Source organism: Kockiozyma suomiensis (assembly GCF_038497685.1).
Source record: "Kockiozyma suomiensis strain NRRL Y-17356 unplaced genomic scaffold V2V93scaffold_9, whole genome shotgun sequence".
Classification (NCBI taxonomy): Eukaryota; Fungi; Ascomycota; class Lipomycetes; order Lipomycetales; family Lipomycetaceae; genus Kockiozyma; species Kockiozyma suomiensis.
The window spans coordinates 375,415-390,314 of record NW_027117672.1 but is presented as its reverse complement, the minus strand read 5'-3'; the positions used below and the strand labels follow the sequence as shown (position 1 = coordinate 390,314).

General features: G+C 43.4%; 4 protein-coding genes across 4 annotated transcripts; 1 reads left to right on the top strand and 3 right to left on the bottom strand.

Moving 5' to 3' along the window:
* Window positions 1–101: 101 nt before the first annotated feature.
* V2V93DRAFT_371778 (P-loop containing nucleoside triphosphate hydrolase protein) lies at window positions 102–4,717 on the bottom strand. The gene is made up of 4 exons (XM_066910595.1): window positions 4,033–4,717; window positions 3,435–3,972; window positions 1,752–3,378; window positions 102–1,687 (listed from the first exon to the last, which is right to left on the bottom strand). Exons 1-4 carry the CDS (start codon window positions 4,512–4,514, stop codon window positions 330–332), a joined length of 4,005 nt encoding a protein of 1,334 aa, XP_066764992.1. The 5' UTR covers window positions 4,515–4,717; the 3' UTR covers window positions 102–329.
* Window positions 4,718–7,486: 2,769 nt separating this feature from the next.
* On the bottom strand, window positions 7,487–9,687 carry V2V93DRAFT_381084 (uncharacterized protein; the record flags this gene model as incomplete). Its single annotated transcript, XM_066912087.1, has 2 exons — window positions 7,487–9,247; window positions 9,313–9,687. The coding sequence occupies 2 exons, from the start codon at window positions 9,685–9,687 to the stop codon at window positions 7,487–7,489; spliced, it is 2,136 nt and encodes a 711-aa protein (XP_066764991.1).
* Window positions 9,688–9,933: 246 nt separating this feature from the next.
* Window positions 9,934–13,747, top strand: V2V93DRAFT_371774 (uncharacterized protein). Its single transcript, XM_066910594.1, has 3 exons — window positions 9,934–10,222; window positions 10,279–10,364; window positions 10,429–13,747. Exons 1-3 carry the CDS (start codon window positions 10,006–10,008, stop codon window positions 13,615–13,617), a joined length of 3,492 nt encoding a protein of 1,163 aa, XP_066764990.1. The 5' UTR covers window positions 9,934–10,005; the 3' UTR covers window positions 13,618–13,747.
* On the bottom strand, window positions 13,693–14,811 carry V2V93DRAFT_371773 (integral membrane protein S linking to the trans Golgi network-domain-containing protein). The gene is made up of 2 exons (XM_066910593.1): window positions 14,363–14,811; window positions 13,693–14,295 (listed from the first exon to the last, which is right to left on the bottom strand). The coding sequence occupies exons 1-2, from the start codon at window positions 14,635–14,637 to the stop codon at window positions 13,929–13,931; spliced, it is 642 nt and encodes a 213-aa protein (XP_066764989.1). The 5' UTR covers window positions 14,638–14,811; the 3' UTR covers window positions 13,693–13,928.
* Between the last annotated feature and the right edge of the window lie 89 nt (window positions 14,812–14,900).

Below are 14,900 nucleotides of genomic sequence, written 5' to 3'. Positions count from 1 at the left end.
CTTTGGGTTAGGGTGTTACTGTAAAGATGAGAACAGAAAACTAAAGACCTCAGTTTACTTAACAATCTACAACAAATTGAGATAGACTCACAATAATGTTCGTTCTAATCAACTGATATTTTCAAAGTATAATATAATTATGTACATAAACAGCAAATCAACAACTTTCATATACCACCATCTCTATATAAATGACTGACTAAATTTGTTCTACCCCCTACCAAGAAATGGAAGTAATATAAACCATACGCAAAAACTATGAAAAGAAAGCATGACGACACCAAAAAAAATGGATAAATGAATGACTTTGACGATGAAAAAAACGAAATCTACGCCCCCTCAAGAGCTTGTAATTGAACAAGGTCATAGTACTTACCCTTCTTGTCTAGTAACTCCTGATGCGTACCCTGTTCAGCCACTTGTCCCGCTTCAAAAACAAAAATTACATCAGCGTTCTGAATCGATGATAATCTATGTGCAACTGCAATAGTAGTACGGCCCTTTGCAGCGGCGTCTAAAGCGGCCTGTACAATCTTCTCCGACTCAGAGTCCAAAGCCGAGGTCGCCTCGTCCAGCAAAAGTACCTTTGGCTGACGAATAAGCGCACGAGCAATTGCAATACGCTGCTTCTGACCACCAGACAATAAACTACCCTTCGATCCGCAAAGAGTGTTATATCCATCAGGTAGCGACATGATGAAATCATGAATATTAGCCTGGCGACATACATTGTAGATTTCTTCATCAGAGACCTTGCGAGCGGTGCCAAGCTCGATATTGTCGCGAATAGAACCAGAGTAAAGAGTTGGCTCTTGCTGAACAAGAGCAATTTGTTCTCTGTATCTGTTAATGTTAAAGTCCATGATATCCTCGCCATCGAGCAATATACGGCCAGATAGGGGTCTGTAGAAGTGCTCAATAAGTCCGATAGTAGTACTTTTTCCGCATCCTGAGGCGCCAACAAGAGCAACGTACTGTCCCTTCTTGATCTTCAAATTCAAGCCACGCAAAACGGGAACCTGCGGACGAGTAGAGTACCGGAAGTGAACGTTCTCAAACTCAATGTCTCCTTGAACGTTCTCAGGAGTCTTTCCGCTCTCATCCCACACGTCAATCTCGGGATTCGTTCCAAGCATCTTCTTAATGTTTGCCGTCGCAGACTTGGCTTTACCCATATCAGGAGAGAAAGCAAACATAATACCAGCAGACTCGGCACCGACGATAACAGTCGAGTACGTGACGTAAAACTGGAACAAAGAGTACTCATTGCGACGAATAAAGGTACTACCGTACCAGAATGCCAAAGCAAGAATAAAAAACTGAACAGATTGAGCGACACCATACCAGAATGCCGACTGTCGCGACGCCCGCTTGCTCTTCAATCCCTGCTTCTCGATAATCTCATGATAATTCTCCATGACATCATCTTCACGAGTAAGGGATGCAATAGTACGGATAGCAGACGCTGCCTCGCAAGCATAACTACCAGCAGCCTCGTTCGACTTCTTGGAAGTGTTCTGGAATACGGAAAGGACATAAAATCTCCAAAATCCTGCACCCATGACGATAGGAATACATACAATGCAGACGATAGCAAGATTCCAGGCGACAATCAGAGAGAAGACAACCGCAGTGGAGATAATCATGATGGAGTTCATAACCTGTCCAAATGTGGCACCTCCGAAACCTGCAAATTAGACAATGTCAGGCACCAGTTGAGTGACAAAAAAAAAATAGAAATATTGACATACCCTCAACAAACTGCGCATCTTGTGAAAGCATACTCGTGAGAGAACCGGTGGTGTTTTCATCCATGTCGAAAAAGCTGATATCTTGTCTGACCATGTTTCTAAAGGTTTTCAGACGAATACGACGAACAAGTCGCTGCGTAGACAACGCAAAGCACGACCATGAAAAAGCGGTAACTATCATCTGAACGACAGCCAACATGAAGAATAAACCGGCGTAGATCGCTATTTGCTCAGTCATGTAGTCGTACTCAGAAGGAGGAACTCCATAAGCCTGAACGCATTTACCGAAAAATAAACCCATAAGATCATAGGAGATACCAGTGAACAATGATCCCATGACTCCTGCAAAATTAATAGATTTGTCTTCCTCGCTCAGCATGTACAGAAATTGTAAACAAGTCCAAAGAGAATAATCGTCAGCTCTGACTTCTTCCTTCACAGGCTTGTTGGCCAGCACAACACTAGATACGGACTTTGCGGTTCGAGTACGAGTAAGATGCATCGTCTTTGTCATTTCCAAGTCATCCATATCCTCGTTCTCGTCATCCTCATAGTCGCCTTGCGCCTTGGCCATTTTCTCCTTTTGCTTCTCAATGCGCTGAGCTTCAACAAGTTGAAAATAATCGCCATTCTTGGCAATCAGTTCGTCGTGAGTACCTTGCTCGACAATTACGCCCTTACGCATAACAACGATGTTATCAGCGTCTTTGATAGTCGATAATCTGTGGGCAATGACAATTGTTGTCCGGTTCTTCGAGGCACGGTCAAGCGCTTCCTGCACAACACCCTCACTCTTGGTATCAAGAGCAGAAGTAGCCTCGTCCAGAAGCAATATCTTCGGGTTCGAAACAATACCACGCGCAATAGCAATCCGCTGCTTCTGGCCACCAGACATCAAAAATCCACGCTCGCCAACGTTGGTATCAAGACCTTCAGGGAATGTGTTGATAAACGACATTGCATTAGCCTGCTCGCAAGCCTCCGTGACAAGCTTACGCTTTTCAATCTCGGAAGCAAATTCATGTTTCGTGCCAATTAATCCATGGGCAATGTTTTCGTAAATAGAGCAAGAGAATAGTGATGGTTCCTGAGAAACTAAAGCAATCTGCTGTCGAAGCCAGCGAATGTTTAGATTCTTGACGTCAACGCCATCGAGCAAGACATCACCGGCAAGGGGATGATAAAATCTCTCCAAGAGGCCAATAATCGTAGACTTGCCAGATCCCGAAGCACCGACGAGAGCAACTGTCTTTCCGGCAGGAATGTGCAGACTATAGTTATCGAGAACAGTAACATTGGGACGCGACGGGTAAATAAAACGAACATTCTTCAGCTCAATATCACCCTTGACTTTCTCAAGCTTAATTCCTTCGTTGGAAGAAGAATCAATAGACGACTCTCGGTCAATAGTGGCGAAAATCTTGCGCGAGGCTCCGATAGCAGTAGTGATAGAACGGAAATGGGGAATCATGTTTGACAGCGCATAGGTACTTAGAATCAAAGCCATGAGAGTTGATACAACATCTCCGACGCTAATTTCTCCGCTGCGGATAAATCGTCCACCTTGCCAGAATCCAAGAGCGTCATTACTGTAGACACCAAGCCACATCAGTCCGGTAGTGATACCCTGGAATACATGTTAACAGCTTAAAATAAAGCAAAATTGTTACAAAAAAAACTTACCAACGCAACACCAGCTTTAAGAGACCATTTCTCACTGACTGCAAGGAAAATATCATAGCGCGAAGCTAATCGTTCCTGGATGCCAAATGCTTGCACATTGCGAATACTAGATAATGTCTCTTCGGCAACAGCTCCGCCCGCAGAAGAACCTTCAAGAGATTTTGCATAATATGTAGACATTAAGTTCAAGACAACACAAAACGTTCCCAAAATGAAAACTGCAATCGAGAGCATCATAAATGTAAGTTTATAAGCTCTGGCAAAACCAACAACAAACGCAGCTATAAACATAGTTGTTTGGCCAATACAGTAAGTAACCTTCTCCGACATCCCTTCCTGGATTAGGAGAGTATCAGCAGCAATGCGGACAGTGATTTCACCCGAGCCTAATTTATCGAAGTATCCGATATTCTGACGGAGAGTGGCGGCAAGATAGCGTTCTTTGATGCGTCCCGACAAAACCTGGCCCCGATCGATAAAGATATAAACGGCGAAGAATGAGACGATAATATCGGCAATACCAATGTACACCAAATACCTTTAGGAATTGTTAGACTTTATTCGTATTGCGTAAGTTTTCAAATATCAAATAACATACAAAACTTGATAGTTGACAGTACGTTGGAATTCATCGGGGGTTATGTATTCAAAGTCATAAGTATTTGTTGTGTTGTTGTACATATCGTAGCTACTAGCAGTGTCATAGAACTCGAAGGCCGTACCATTGTAGAATCCAAGTTGCCGCTGCGAAGAGTATCTAGTGAAAGTCTCCGTGACGCTACCAAAAACGACGGTCATTAAAGGCCGGCCACAGCCCTCAACTATAGCACAGAGTACCGCAAAAAAAAGCTGAAGCAGGTCCCACCATGTCGCGTATCGGTAGAGGTTGAAGAATCCTACCGCATTAGGCTTGACTGTGACCTGTTCTCTTAAAATAGCTGCCTCGTGAGGAAGCAGATGGCTGTACTCGTCGGAAACAGTGACGATCTCGCCCTTCTCTACTGATACATCGCTCCCGCTGGACGAGATAGAGGCATATTTGCTGGTGCTGCTGATAAGAGGCGCCTTTTCATCAGCCATCGCTTGTTCTTATCGTAAACAAATCTAAATAAACTGATAATAAATCTGTAAAGGCGTACGCTCTTCCGGTGCAAAAATTTCGGTTAAGGCACGGTGCAGAGAACGATGACCTACGTGTCTTGACTGCAAATTGAGAACGAAGGGACAAAAGGTTAAGAGTTCACCGGGGGTTACAGTGCCTCCGGAGGCATAGCGAGTCGGCATCTGAAAAAAAGGACATTAGGGGGATTGAGCTCCATAAGCCTGCAAATTTAATGATATCTGCATCACATTCAGCATTAAACCTACACATAATAACAGTTTGGGTAAGGGTTTGACCAAGTTACTCCTCGTGCAGATAGTAGATAAGCTTTGACCGATAAGAAGTCACCGAGTCAGGAGTAATAGGTGCTGGGGCCATCGGCGCTCTCCGGCAGCAGACCACCACTTATGAATATGGTTTTATCTCAAACACTGCGGGAATGGAGATGATGCTATTCTTCCGCGTAGATCGCTTTAGATATGAAGTAGCGGCAAGCTTGATGAAGGCTCATATTCAGAGCTTATCTCGAGATGAGCCAGGGTTTGTGCTGTCTTGACTCACTCACTGATTTGAGTCTCGCCGTAGCGTGATTGGGCCGATATGACTGCTCGATGCCGACAGTAAGCAATTTAACTGTCCTTGGGAAAGATTGGTACAAATATAGTGATATGTGGTATTTTGCTATTTGATATCGGCAGTATAGAGCATGTCCTGCCTGTGATAGTAAAGGGTGTCAATTGCTGAGGTGAGTCTTATGGCGGTCTACGCACTCGGGACGACAGACAGCATAAGTAGAATCCAAGGTGTCGTCTTTGATCTATCGTCCATCTTCAGTAAATTCAGCCATTTATATCAGCCTCTTAGTTTTGGTTGACTAGTCTAGTAATGTACTGTAATACTTGCTCACTTTCAATATACACGTCAGCCGTCATTGATGAGGCATGGCTTGTAGATGAATGCCTTGTCCGCTCTCAGATTCCACGTTTTATTACTAAATTTGAATCCACTTTTAAAAATCTGAGTATAAGTATGATCTCATTCTAATATAGAAGAGAATAATTAAGCAATAGCAACGCCAAGCCCACGTGATCCCGCTTCACCATAAATCAAAATCCTTCTGTAAGAATACAAGGACATAACCCAACTTCTCTTTCATCTTGCAGCTCATCAATCTGTATATCCAAGCTTCGCAAGTTATTTTTAAGTATAAATCACAAAACATAAGAAAAGTCAAATGATCCCCACATTTATATATTAGACAATCTCATTTCCACAACTAGATTAATCCGCTGTGCCATAGCTTATAACGTATAGCAGCGATGGGCGAGGATCAACGGGATTACAAATACCTCATCCGCAAAAATAATAGATGCGTGTGCTTATTGACAAACCATTTAGACAATGACGCACATGTAGTTGGGACCGGCGCTCTCGGCTAAAGAAAAGTTAGATATCGGAACAATTGATGAAATAGAAGAGAGAACAGCACATACTTGAGGTCTGAATGGTAACAGTCTGGGATTCCATTTCAAAGATTGTAGAGCAATTATCGAGAAGTAGGATAATCAAGGAGCAAAGAGGACGATAATGATGCAGAAAAGAAGCAGCATGAGGGGGATAAGAGTCTACTTTATATGTTCGCGAATTTGCAATGAAGGCGCGGCGATGCCATCGCGGATCCCAAAAAGGAGATTAAATTAAATTTGAGATGGCAAAATGGTATAATGGAAGCTAATGCCACATGCGAGACATAAGAGAGCTCTAATCGAGTTAGGAGGATACAGAAAATAGCTCTAGCAGAGCACATGCCTTGTTCGCTTCCCTACGCAGAAAGCTGCATCTGCAAGAGATCAATATTTGGGCTCTGACTTTCTATTCTCAAATGATAAAGATGGTATCATTCAAATCATAAATGAATCATAGACATATACATATGAATACCAACGATTGTCGCCAATCCCTCTGATGATGGGTTTACGATGGATGTGTGCCATCACATGCGGACAGTATCCGAGATTACAGTCGATCAACGACCTCGTGATTCATTCGGTGCACAGTATAATAGCTTGCGTCAGACAGAAATGGACTGGTACAGGACAAATACGGGCATCGCGCATGGGTCTCAAATTAAATCTGTGGGCTGCAGACGAGCGACTGCTTCTCATTGATTTGTCAAATCTGCAGAACTTCGGTACAGTGTGTGATATTTTTCTATGATATTTATTTATTTTCATGATAAATTTCGCACCTGAAGCGCTCAAACATGATATTTGCGAGTGCAATTGCTCATATCATATATTGTTCTTTGATCACTTTCAGGTATTGACAGGAAATCTAAAGTAGCCACGCCATAAGAAGCATCCAGGAGTCTGTAGATCTTTTGGTATCTTAGTGCTGATAGAGAAAAGTGGTACCAGCGTAGTGAAAATGTATGCCTGTACAATTGCTTCAACAACAATACTAATTATTAGTACTGTTCTCGTCAACCCCGCCGCAGCTGCTGCATTTCATTACTCCCAAGAGGTCGCAGCAAAACATTATTCACAAAACATCAAACCAGAGTCTAAGAAGCGTAAATATAGAAATAAAGATAAAAATGGCAGTTTACAATATAGTATCCCAGCGTGAAGAAGACGCACAGTTTATTATGCCGTTCATTTTTGTGTAGATGAGAAGCATCTAGATCTTGCTGTCCACGCAATAATCAAATCAGGGGCTTCATACCATTAAGCCATAAACTGAACAGATCTACCGGCCATGACCGCTAATAAACTTCATAATAGGGGAAATTTAACAGTTTATAACGAAGAATATACTGCTAAGATCGAATGTGAGTTATCACTACGTTCTCCAATAAAAAAAAAGATGCATATTTGTAACTCTTACTGTATTGTCACATTTAAACTCTTGATACCAAAACCCTACTATACACTCCACAACAATAGTCAAATCAAGAAGACAATTGAGAAACATCAAAACTATACGCATTCCAGTCGATATTCCAAGTATCCAAATTAAGAAGGTGTTCTACAACATTGTCTCCAGTCGAGCCAGACGCATCCGAAAAGTCAGTCGCAATAGGAAGAAAAATATCATTATACAGAAGCGGTTGCTTCTCCATAGAGTTCGCACTGATATCACTCAAAGCTGTAGGCGGTGTTGCATCGCTGCCGTTTTCTGGTGAAGCGGAGGTCTCGATAGATTCATCGCCTCCTCGAGTGCGATTGATTAATGACGGCGATACTAAAGTTATGTCTTCAGTTCCCCCGGCTCCTGCAGATATAGGCTCTTGCTGCATCGCCTCTATCGCCTTAGCAATAGCTTCAGGCGGAAGAGTATTCCATACAAAATCTTTAACTTTCATGAAGACTTTCCACTGCTCTAAAGCATGAGAGGATAGACTATAAAGCTGCAAAAACTCAATTTCTGCAATCGCCTTTTCTATTCTCACAATACGACCATCGACACCAGGAATTTCACGACCTTGCTCATGTAAATAAGCATTTGGATGTTGATATATGTCTCTGACAAGCAATACATAACTATGCAGAGGTCTGCCAAACCGGATATACCATAAATAAGTCTTAAATTCTGGTATGTTAGCAGTCACCTCGTACAGCCGTAAAATTTTTAGTGATTCTCGTATCAATCGATCACGTTTTCGTTTCCAGTTAGAAAAACTTGGATGGTAAAGCATGCAAAACATGCGCGAGCTAAGTAGCTCAAACGACGAACAGAAATATTTCTGCAGCCATCGTAAACTTTCAATATTTATTTCCGGATGGCGCGTCTCAAATTTGAACGATCGAATCATTTCCGTTCTTTTTTTAATACTAGCTTCAAACTTTGTTGTTTCTGCAACTAACTCGTCAAATTGAGCGGTGGTTACTTTGCGCAGTCCATAAATTTCATGCATCAATTTCCCCAGTAAATTGAGAGATTCGTATTTTCCATTAGCAAATATTTGAGCCATTCTATCTTGGTCAAGTCCATCGTTTTCGCTAGGAAGTTTTACATCATGGCTCTTGTCCAATACTGTGGGAGGTAGTCCATTGTGTACAGAGCCACTAATATCCATGCACATCATATGGAACCATAGTATTCGCCGTAATTTCAGCTCTGGTGCAGACAGTTTGAGATTTTTGAATAATGTTGCATCACGATGAAGCCCCATCAATTGAGCCACACGCACCAGCTGCGCAATTTCACTAGTATTGTCGATCGTCGCAACGCGATGGATAACGCATTGTAAAATACACGCGGCTGCCAGCGTTAATATTGTTGGCCGAGCTGGAAATCCACAACTTCGCAAAGAGAGCTCAGCACCTTTCAAAAATCTGTCCATTTCGGCCTGGTACACCATCTCAGTGCGTAGCTTTGGCTCGCCAGGATGGTATAGCATTTCCTCGCTCTTGCACATACAAGCGCAATAGCAAATTGTAAATATCATGCAGGTAAATTGCGGAAAAGATTTCTCATGTCTAAACGTGGCCCAAAATCTTGTGTACTGGTTTATCAGATCTTGCCGGTCAAATGTTGGAAGCATAGGTTGCACGCTACGTAGATAGATTTGAAGACACTTGTCGGCGCCATCCTTATCAGGTAAGTACTGCGCAACCTCTCCAAGAACGTCCTCCTCTGAGCGTGGATTTCTGTTTTGAACACAAGGGCACTTTATGGTTGATTCTAGTAAACCGCCAATCAATGGCTCCTAAAATTTCTTTCAGTTAGATGAGTGCACACTGGTAAAATTGAAAAGAGCGGGAGGAATCGTACGTCACCAAAAATATTTGCCCAATACGCCATATTAGCATATCTTGGACCCCCATTATTAGAATCCACTGTTAAAACACCAATATCATTGCTAGCAGGCTCTTCGATTTTGACGCTGTCTTCGCTTATATATGACGCGGATCGTTTAGGATCGCGGCCGCTCTGTTCGTTAATCGGTGAAGCAGTGTATTCACACATCATGTTCAATGCAATACAGCGACTGCATGATGGCCTAATTTTGTCACATTTCACTTTCCGCCGGTAGCAAGACAGGCAGCTGGTGATGGTTCTTGTGCGGGTAATACGGGATGCACCACCGTCGTAGACGACAAACTTCGACTCGAGCTGTTTCTGCTCTTCGGACTTCCGTTTGACCATGTTGCAATTATTTCAGGAGGAGCGTTAGACGAGAGCCAGAGTCGACTATCGATGAGAAACTGACCACTCCAACTGCCTGGAACAACCAAGTGTTAACGGCTATAGCCAAAACTTATTTGTCATCTGAGCACTAACCAGCCATCCAATCGAGCCGCACAGTACTAATGCGCCACGCACTGTGGCCATGCAAGAAAAAAAAAATAGTTCTCCCAACAGCGCTTGATTTCAAGATTTTTTTGTCTTGCTCACTTATCACTTTTGGCTTCTTTCTTGTCTACTACGCTCAGCGCTGTTATCAGTTTTTGTAGCGGAGACAGGATGGTGAAGTTCAATACTCTTGAGAGGGAGAAATACTTCCAGAATCCGCCTACTGATAAATCGGCGTACCCGTTACTGGCCGAAGCCGTCGCTCCGCATATCGGATCTTTCAATGCCTTGACAGTTGGCGGACTGCTGGATTTAGCAGTCAGAGATATAGGGGAGAAAGTTGTTTTTGATAGCAATGATCCAGAAAGACTTGGAAATAGGTTGCGCTGTATGTTTGGCTTTTCGAAGTTGTTGTAGCTGTTCTTGTACTGACATATATGTTAGATCGAATTGACCAAGTTCAAATTCTGAAGCCTACTCTTTCTGGCCGGGACAAAACAACAATAAATAGACGGGTTTATCCCGCTGAGGTAATATTGACAAATCTCAGCTTAAACAATACTAGAGCCACAACACTAATTCACTCTTCTGCAGGCTCGAGAACGAATGACGACATACCAAGCCCGTATGATTCTCAAGTTCACATATAGCGTGAACGATGGGCCTGAGCAATCAGAAAACAGAGACGTAGGATTTATCCCCATTATGCTGCGCTCAAACAGATGCCACATTGAAAAAATGTCTCCAGCGGACCTTATTGCACACAAAGAGGAATCAGAAGAATTAGGTGGATACTTCATCATCAACGGAATCGAGAAGCTTATTCGAATGCTGATTGTTCAACGCCGCAATCACCCAATGGCCATTGTCAGACCTTCATTTACCGGTAGAGGAGCCACATACACACAATTTGGTATCCAGATTCGATGCGTTAGACCAGACCAGACTTCGCAAACTAACGTTTTACATTATCTTTCCGATGGTAATGTGACGTTCAGGTTTTCATGGAGAAAAAGCGAGTATTTAATTCCAGTCATGATGATTTTGAAGGCCCTGGCCAACACCAGCGATAAAGAAATTTTCGATGGTATCGTCGGTACCGATACAAACAACAGTTTCTTGACTGACCGTCTTGAACTCATGCTGCGCTCTTACAAGGTATACAATTTGTACTCGCAGGAAGAGACTCTTGCTCATCTTGGAGACAAATTTCGAGTCGTCATGGGCGCCTCCCCAGACAAGACAGATGCCGATGTTGGTCGAGAGTTCATGCGCCGGATTGTACTTGTCCATTTGAAGTCAAATGAAGATAAATTTCGTCTTCTTCTCTTTATGGTTCGCAAGCTTTATGCTCTTGTTGCTGGTGACTGTTCTCCGGATAATCCGGATGCCACTCAGCATCAGGAGGTTCTCCTTGGAGGCTTCTTGTACGGTATGATCATCAAGGAGAAGATCGAGGAGTATCTCAACAATTTTGCCGCCCAGGTTAATCAAGATGTAGTCCGTGGCCAACCCGTGAATTTTTCTGATCATAAGTACATCTCAAAAGTTTTCTTGAAGACGAATGACAACATTGGCAAGAAACTCAATTACTTCTTGTCTACCGGTAACTTGGTTTCTCAATCAGGTCTTGACTTGCAGCAAGTTTCTGGTTACACTGTTGTTGCTGAGAAGATTAATTTTTATCGATTTATCTCGCATTTCCGTATGGTACATCGTGGATCTTTCTTTGCTCAGCTCAAAACTACCACGGTTCGAAAACTACTTCCCGAAAGTTGGGGGTTTTTGTGCCCTGTGCATACACCTGATGGTTCACCCTGCGGCTTGCTAAACCATCTAGCACATAAATGTGTAATCACCACTGAGGCGGTCGATGCTAGCGCTATTCCTGGCCTTGTGAGAGGCCTTGGAGTCAGCGCGCCAAACATGATTGGTTCAGGACCAAATATGTGCTGCGTGCAGCTTGACGGCCAAGTTCTTGGTTGGTGCTCTCACAAGACTGCTAAGCGAGTTGCTGACTCTCTGCGCTTCTGGAAAGTGGAAGGAACGCATGGCGTGCCGGTTGAGCTGGAAATCGGCCTTGTGCCAACTTCTAATGGCGGACAGTATCCAGGATTGTATTTGTTTTCATCGCAATCGCGAATGCTTCGTCCGGTGAAGTATTTGCCAACTGACAAACAAGATATGCTTGGGCCATTCGAGCAAGTCTACATGGATATTGCATGCTCTCCTGAGGAAATTTCCTCCGGGTTACACACACATGTTGAATATTCGCCTACAAATATCCTCTCGATTCTTGCTAACATGACTCCGTTCTCTGATTTCAACCAGTCGCCTCGTAACATGTACCAGTGCCAGATGAGTAAGCAGACGATGGGAACCCCAGGTACTGCCCTGCGTTACAGAGCCGACAATAAACTGTACCGATTACAAACTGGGCAGACCCCCATTGTCAAAGCCAAGCTATATGACGACTATGGTCTTGATAATTTTCCCAATGGAATGAACGCGGTTGTTGCAGTTATCTCTTACACAGGCTACGACATGGACGACGCTATGATTCTGAATAAATCAGCTCACGAACGTGGATTTGGCTACGGTACGGTTATAAAAGTTGAGAAAATTGATCTTGCAGAAAAGCGTCGCCGCGGAGAGCCCGTCGCTCAGCGATTTGGTTTCGGCAGTGATGCCTGGCCTGAAGAATGGCGACTTAAGCTCGACTCTGACGGTCTTCCAATTGTTGGAATGTTGCTCGAGCAGGGAGATCCGATGGCTGCATATTTCGATGAGAACCTAGGCCGCACTAAAGTCATGCTGTACAAGTCTTCCGAGGCCGCATTTGTTGAAGAGGTGCGTCTGATTGGCGATGATAATGATGGCGAGTTTCAGGCTATATCTGTCAAATTTCGTGTGACTCGCTCACCGCTCATTGGAGACAAATTCTCGTCTCGTCACGGTCAGAAAGGTGTCTGCTCGCAGCGATACCCTGCCGTCGATATGCCGTTTTCGGAGTCTGGTATTCAGCCTGATATCATCATCAACCCCCATGCTTTCCCTTCGCGTATGACTATTGGTATGTTTGTGGAGAGTCTTGCAGGCAAAGCAGGTGCAATGCATGGAATTGCACAGGATTCCACGCCATTCCAGTTTGACGAGAAGAACACTGCTGCGGACCATTTCGGAAAGCAATTGGCTGATTGTGGATTCAATTATCATGGAAACGAGCCAATGTATTCTGGAATTACTGGGGAGGAATTCAAAGCAGACATCTATATTGGTGTTGTCTATTACCAACGTCTTCGTCACATGGTGAACGACAAGTACCAGGTGCGCTCCACTGGTCCCGTCAACAGTTTGACGATGCAGCCAGTCAAGGGACGAAAACGCTCTGGAGGTATTCGTATAGGAGAGATGGAGCGAGATGCATTGATTGCTCACGGTACTTCGTTCCTGTTACAAGATCGTCTACTTAACTGCAGTGACTACACACAGGCTAATCTTTGTCGCGATTGCGGCTCGCTGTTATCTACTGTTACAACAGTACCTGCAATCGGCAGCACGGCCGAAATAAAGTGTCGCCGTTGTGCAATAAGATTAATCAACAAATCAGGTGGTGTAGCTGAAGATGCGCATGGTAGTGGTGTATGGGAGGATGGGACCGGTACAAAGTTCACAGGCGGAGAGAATACGACCACGGTGGCTATTCCGTATGTCTTAAGATATCTTGATGTTGAGTTGGCGGCAATGGGTGTTCAAATGAAGTTTAATGTTAAGCCGAAATAGGAGCTGCAGAGAAAGGTAGATTGTTGAGGAAAATATTTTTGAGATAGAATTTGGTTTGCGAATCGATAGATGTAGATCGCTTTTGCATTTTAGGGTATATTAAAATATATGTATTATATCATAAACCTTACTTATTATCTCGCCCGTATATAACAACATTCATCCTATAATTACAATATATATATACATATATAAATATAATAGTAATTTAGTCATCCCAAACAAGAAATAAAGAGGAATGTACAATGAAAACGCCATGTTTGCAGAACTAAATCCAACTACCAGAATAATATCATAACGTAGAAATTGAATTAGGTGCCCTTTGAACTTGACTCGCCCTCCATCGATCCAGTTTCAAGATCAGGATGCCGTTCAACGAGTTCATATTCTTCACTGGTAGTATGAGTACGACTTGCAGATGCATCGTCGATGGCTGATTGAGCAGCGCGAGTACTTGAGGCGGGAAAATAGATTACGCTAAGCTCGCGCCATCGAGAAGCCCATGTACCGAGAGATATCATGGTGAGGCAAGAGGCAATTTGAAGAAGCCACCATAGCAAACTTGTAGGGAAATGGTGTGAGTAGAAAGATGTGATTAGAATATTTAGACCATGAAGTGTAAGAACGAAGTCAAGGACAAGTTTACTCCGACCCACAAATAGTGTTAGAAAAAGCACACTGCGTTGAGTTATGTCAGCAATTATTTAAAATATTTCACTTAGATCATTCATAGAAGAAAACATACTTAAAGATGGAATTTAAATACCATATCAAACAGAATGTCCATCCGATAGCCGTTTCGATCCTCACATATCTCCATCCGAATACCAGCCCAAGCGTAAACCTCTTTCCAGCAACAAGACACGTGAATACTAACAGGACGCCTGCAGTAGTGTAATATAATGCCTGCAGAATCACAATTTGAGTAGCTATACGGCGCGGAGCGAATGAATCGTAGCGACCAGTCGGTCGCGGGGCTCGTCGACGCCGCAGGCGCACTCGATCTCTGAGACCACTCATTTTCTCCTTTTCTTGTGGAAAAGCTGTCAAGAGAAAACAAATTGACAAATTAGCCTTAGGTTCAAACGCGTGAATTAGGCAGTAACTGAATGGACACTAATTGGCTCGTAGAGCTGTTGGGTCATAGTGTCCTTGTCACGAATATTTGAGGAAGACAATTGGAAAGTTTACGAGGCCAACGAGGTTGCATAGCTGACGCCGCCTCACGACTACATAAAAAGGAAGCCTCGTGCCGCATCAATGTTACCCACGTCAGGTTTTGT

What these genes read in the sequence shown, in the direction of transcription:
- V2V93DRAFT_371774 (XM_066910594.1), top strand. Translation starts at nt 10,006, where the DNA reads ATGGTGAAGTTCAATACTCTTGAGAGGGAGAAATACTTCCAGAATCCG. An exon ending in ACTTGGAAATAGGTTGCGCT is followed by an intron (nt 10,223 to 10,278) that starts GTATGTTTGGCT and finishes CATATATGTTAG; the next exon opens with ATCGAATTGACCAAGTTCAA. An exon ending in GACGGGTTTATCCCGCTGAG is followed by an intron (nt 10,365 to 10,428) that starts GTAATATTGACA and finishes ACTCTTCTGCAG; the next exon opens with GCTCGAGAACGAATGACGAC.
- V2V93DRAFT_371773 (XM_066910593.1), bottom strand. Translation starts at nt 14,637, where the DNA reads ATGAGTGGTCTCAGAGATCGAGTGCGCCTGCGGCGTCGACGAGCCCCG. An exon ending in TATTTAAATTCCATCTTTAA is followed by an intron (nt 14,296 to 14,362) that starts GTATGTTTTCTT and finishes AACTCAACGCAG; the next exon opens with TGTGCTTTTTCTAACACTAT.
- V2V93DRAFT_371778 (XM_066910595.1), bottom strand. Translation starts at nt 4,514, where the DNA reads ATGGCTGATGAAAAGGCGCCTCTTATCAGCAGCACCAGCAAATATGCC. An exon ending in ACTGTCAACTATCAAGTTTT is followed by an intron (nt 3,973 to 4,032) that starts GTATGTTATTTG and finishes CAATTCCTAAAG; the next exon opens with GTATTTGGTGTACATTGGTA. An exon ending in AGATGCGCAGTTTGTTGAGG is followed by an intron (nt 1,688 to 1,751) that starts GTATGTCAATAT and finishes TCTAATTTGCAG; the next exon opens with GTTTCGGAGGTGCCACATTT.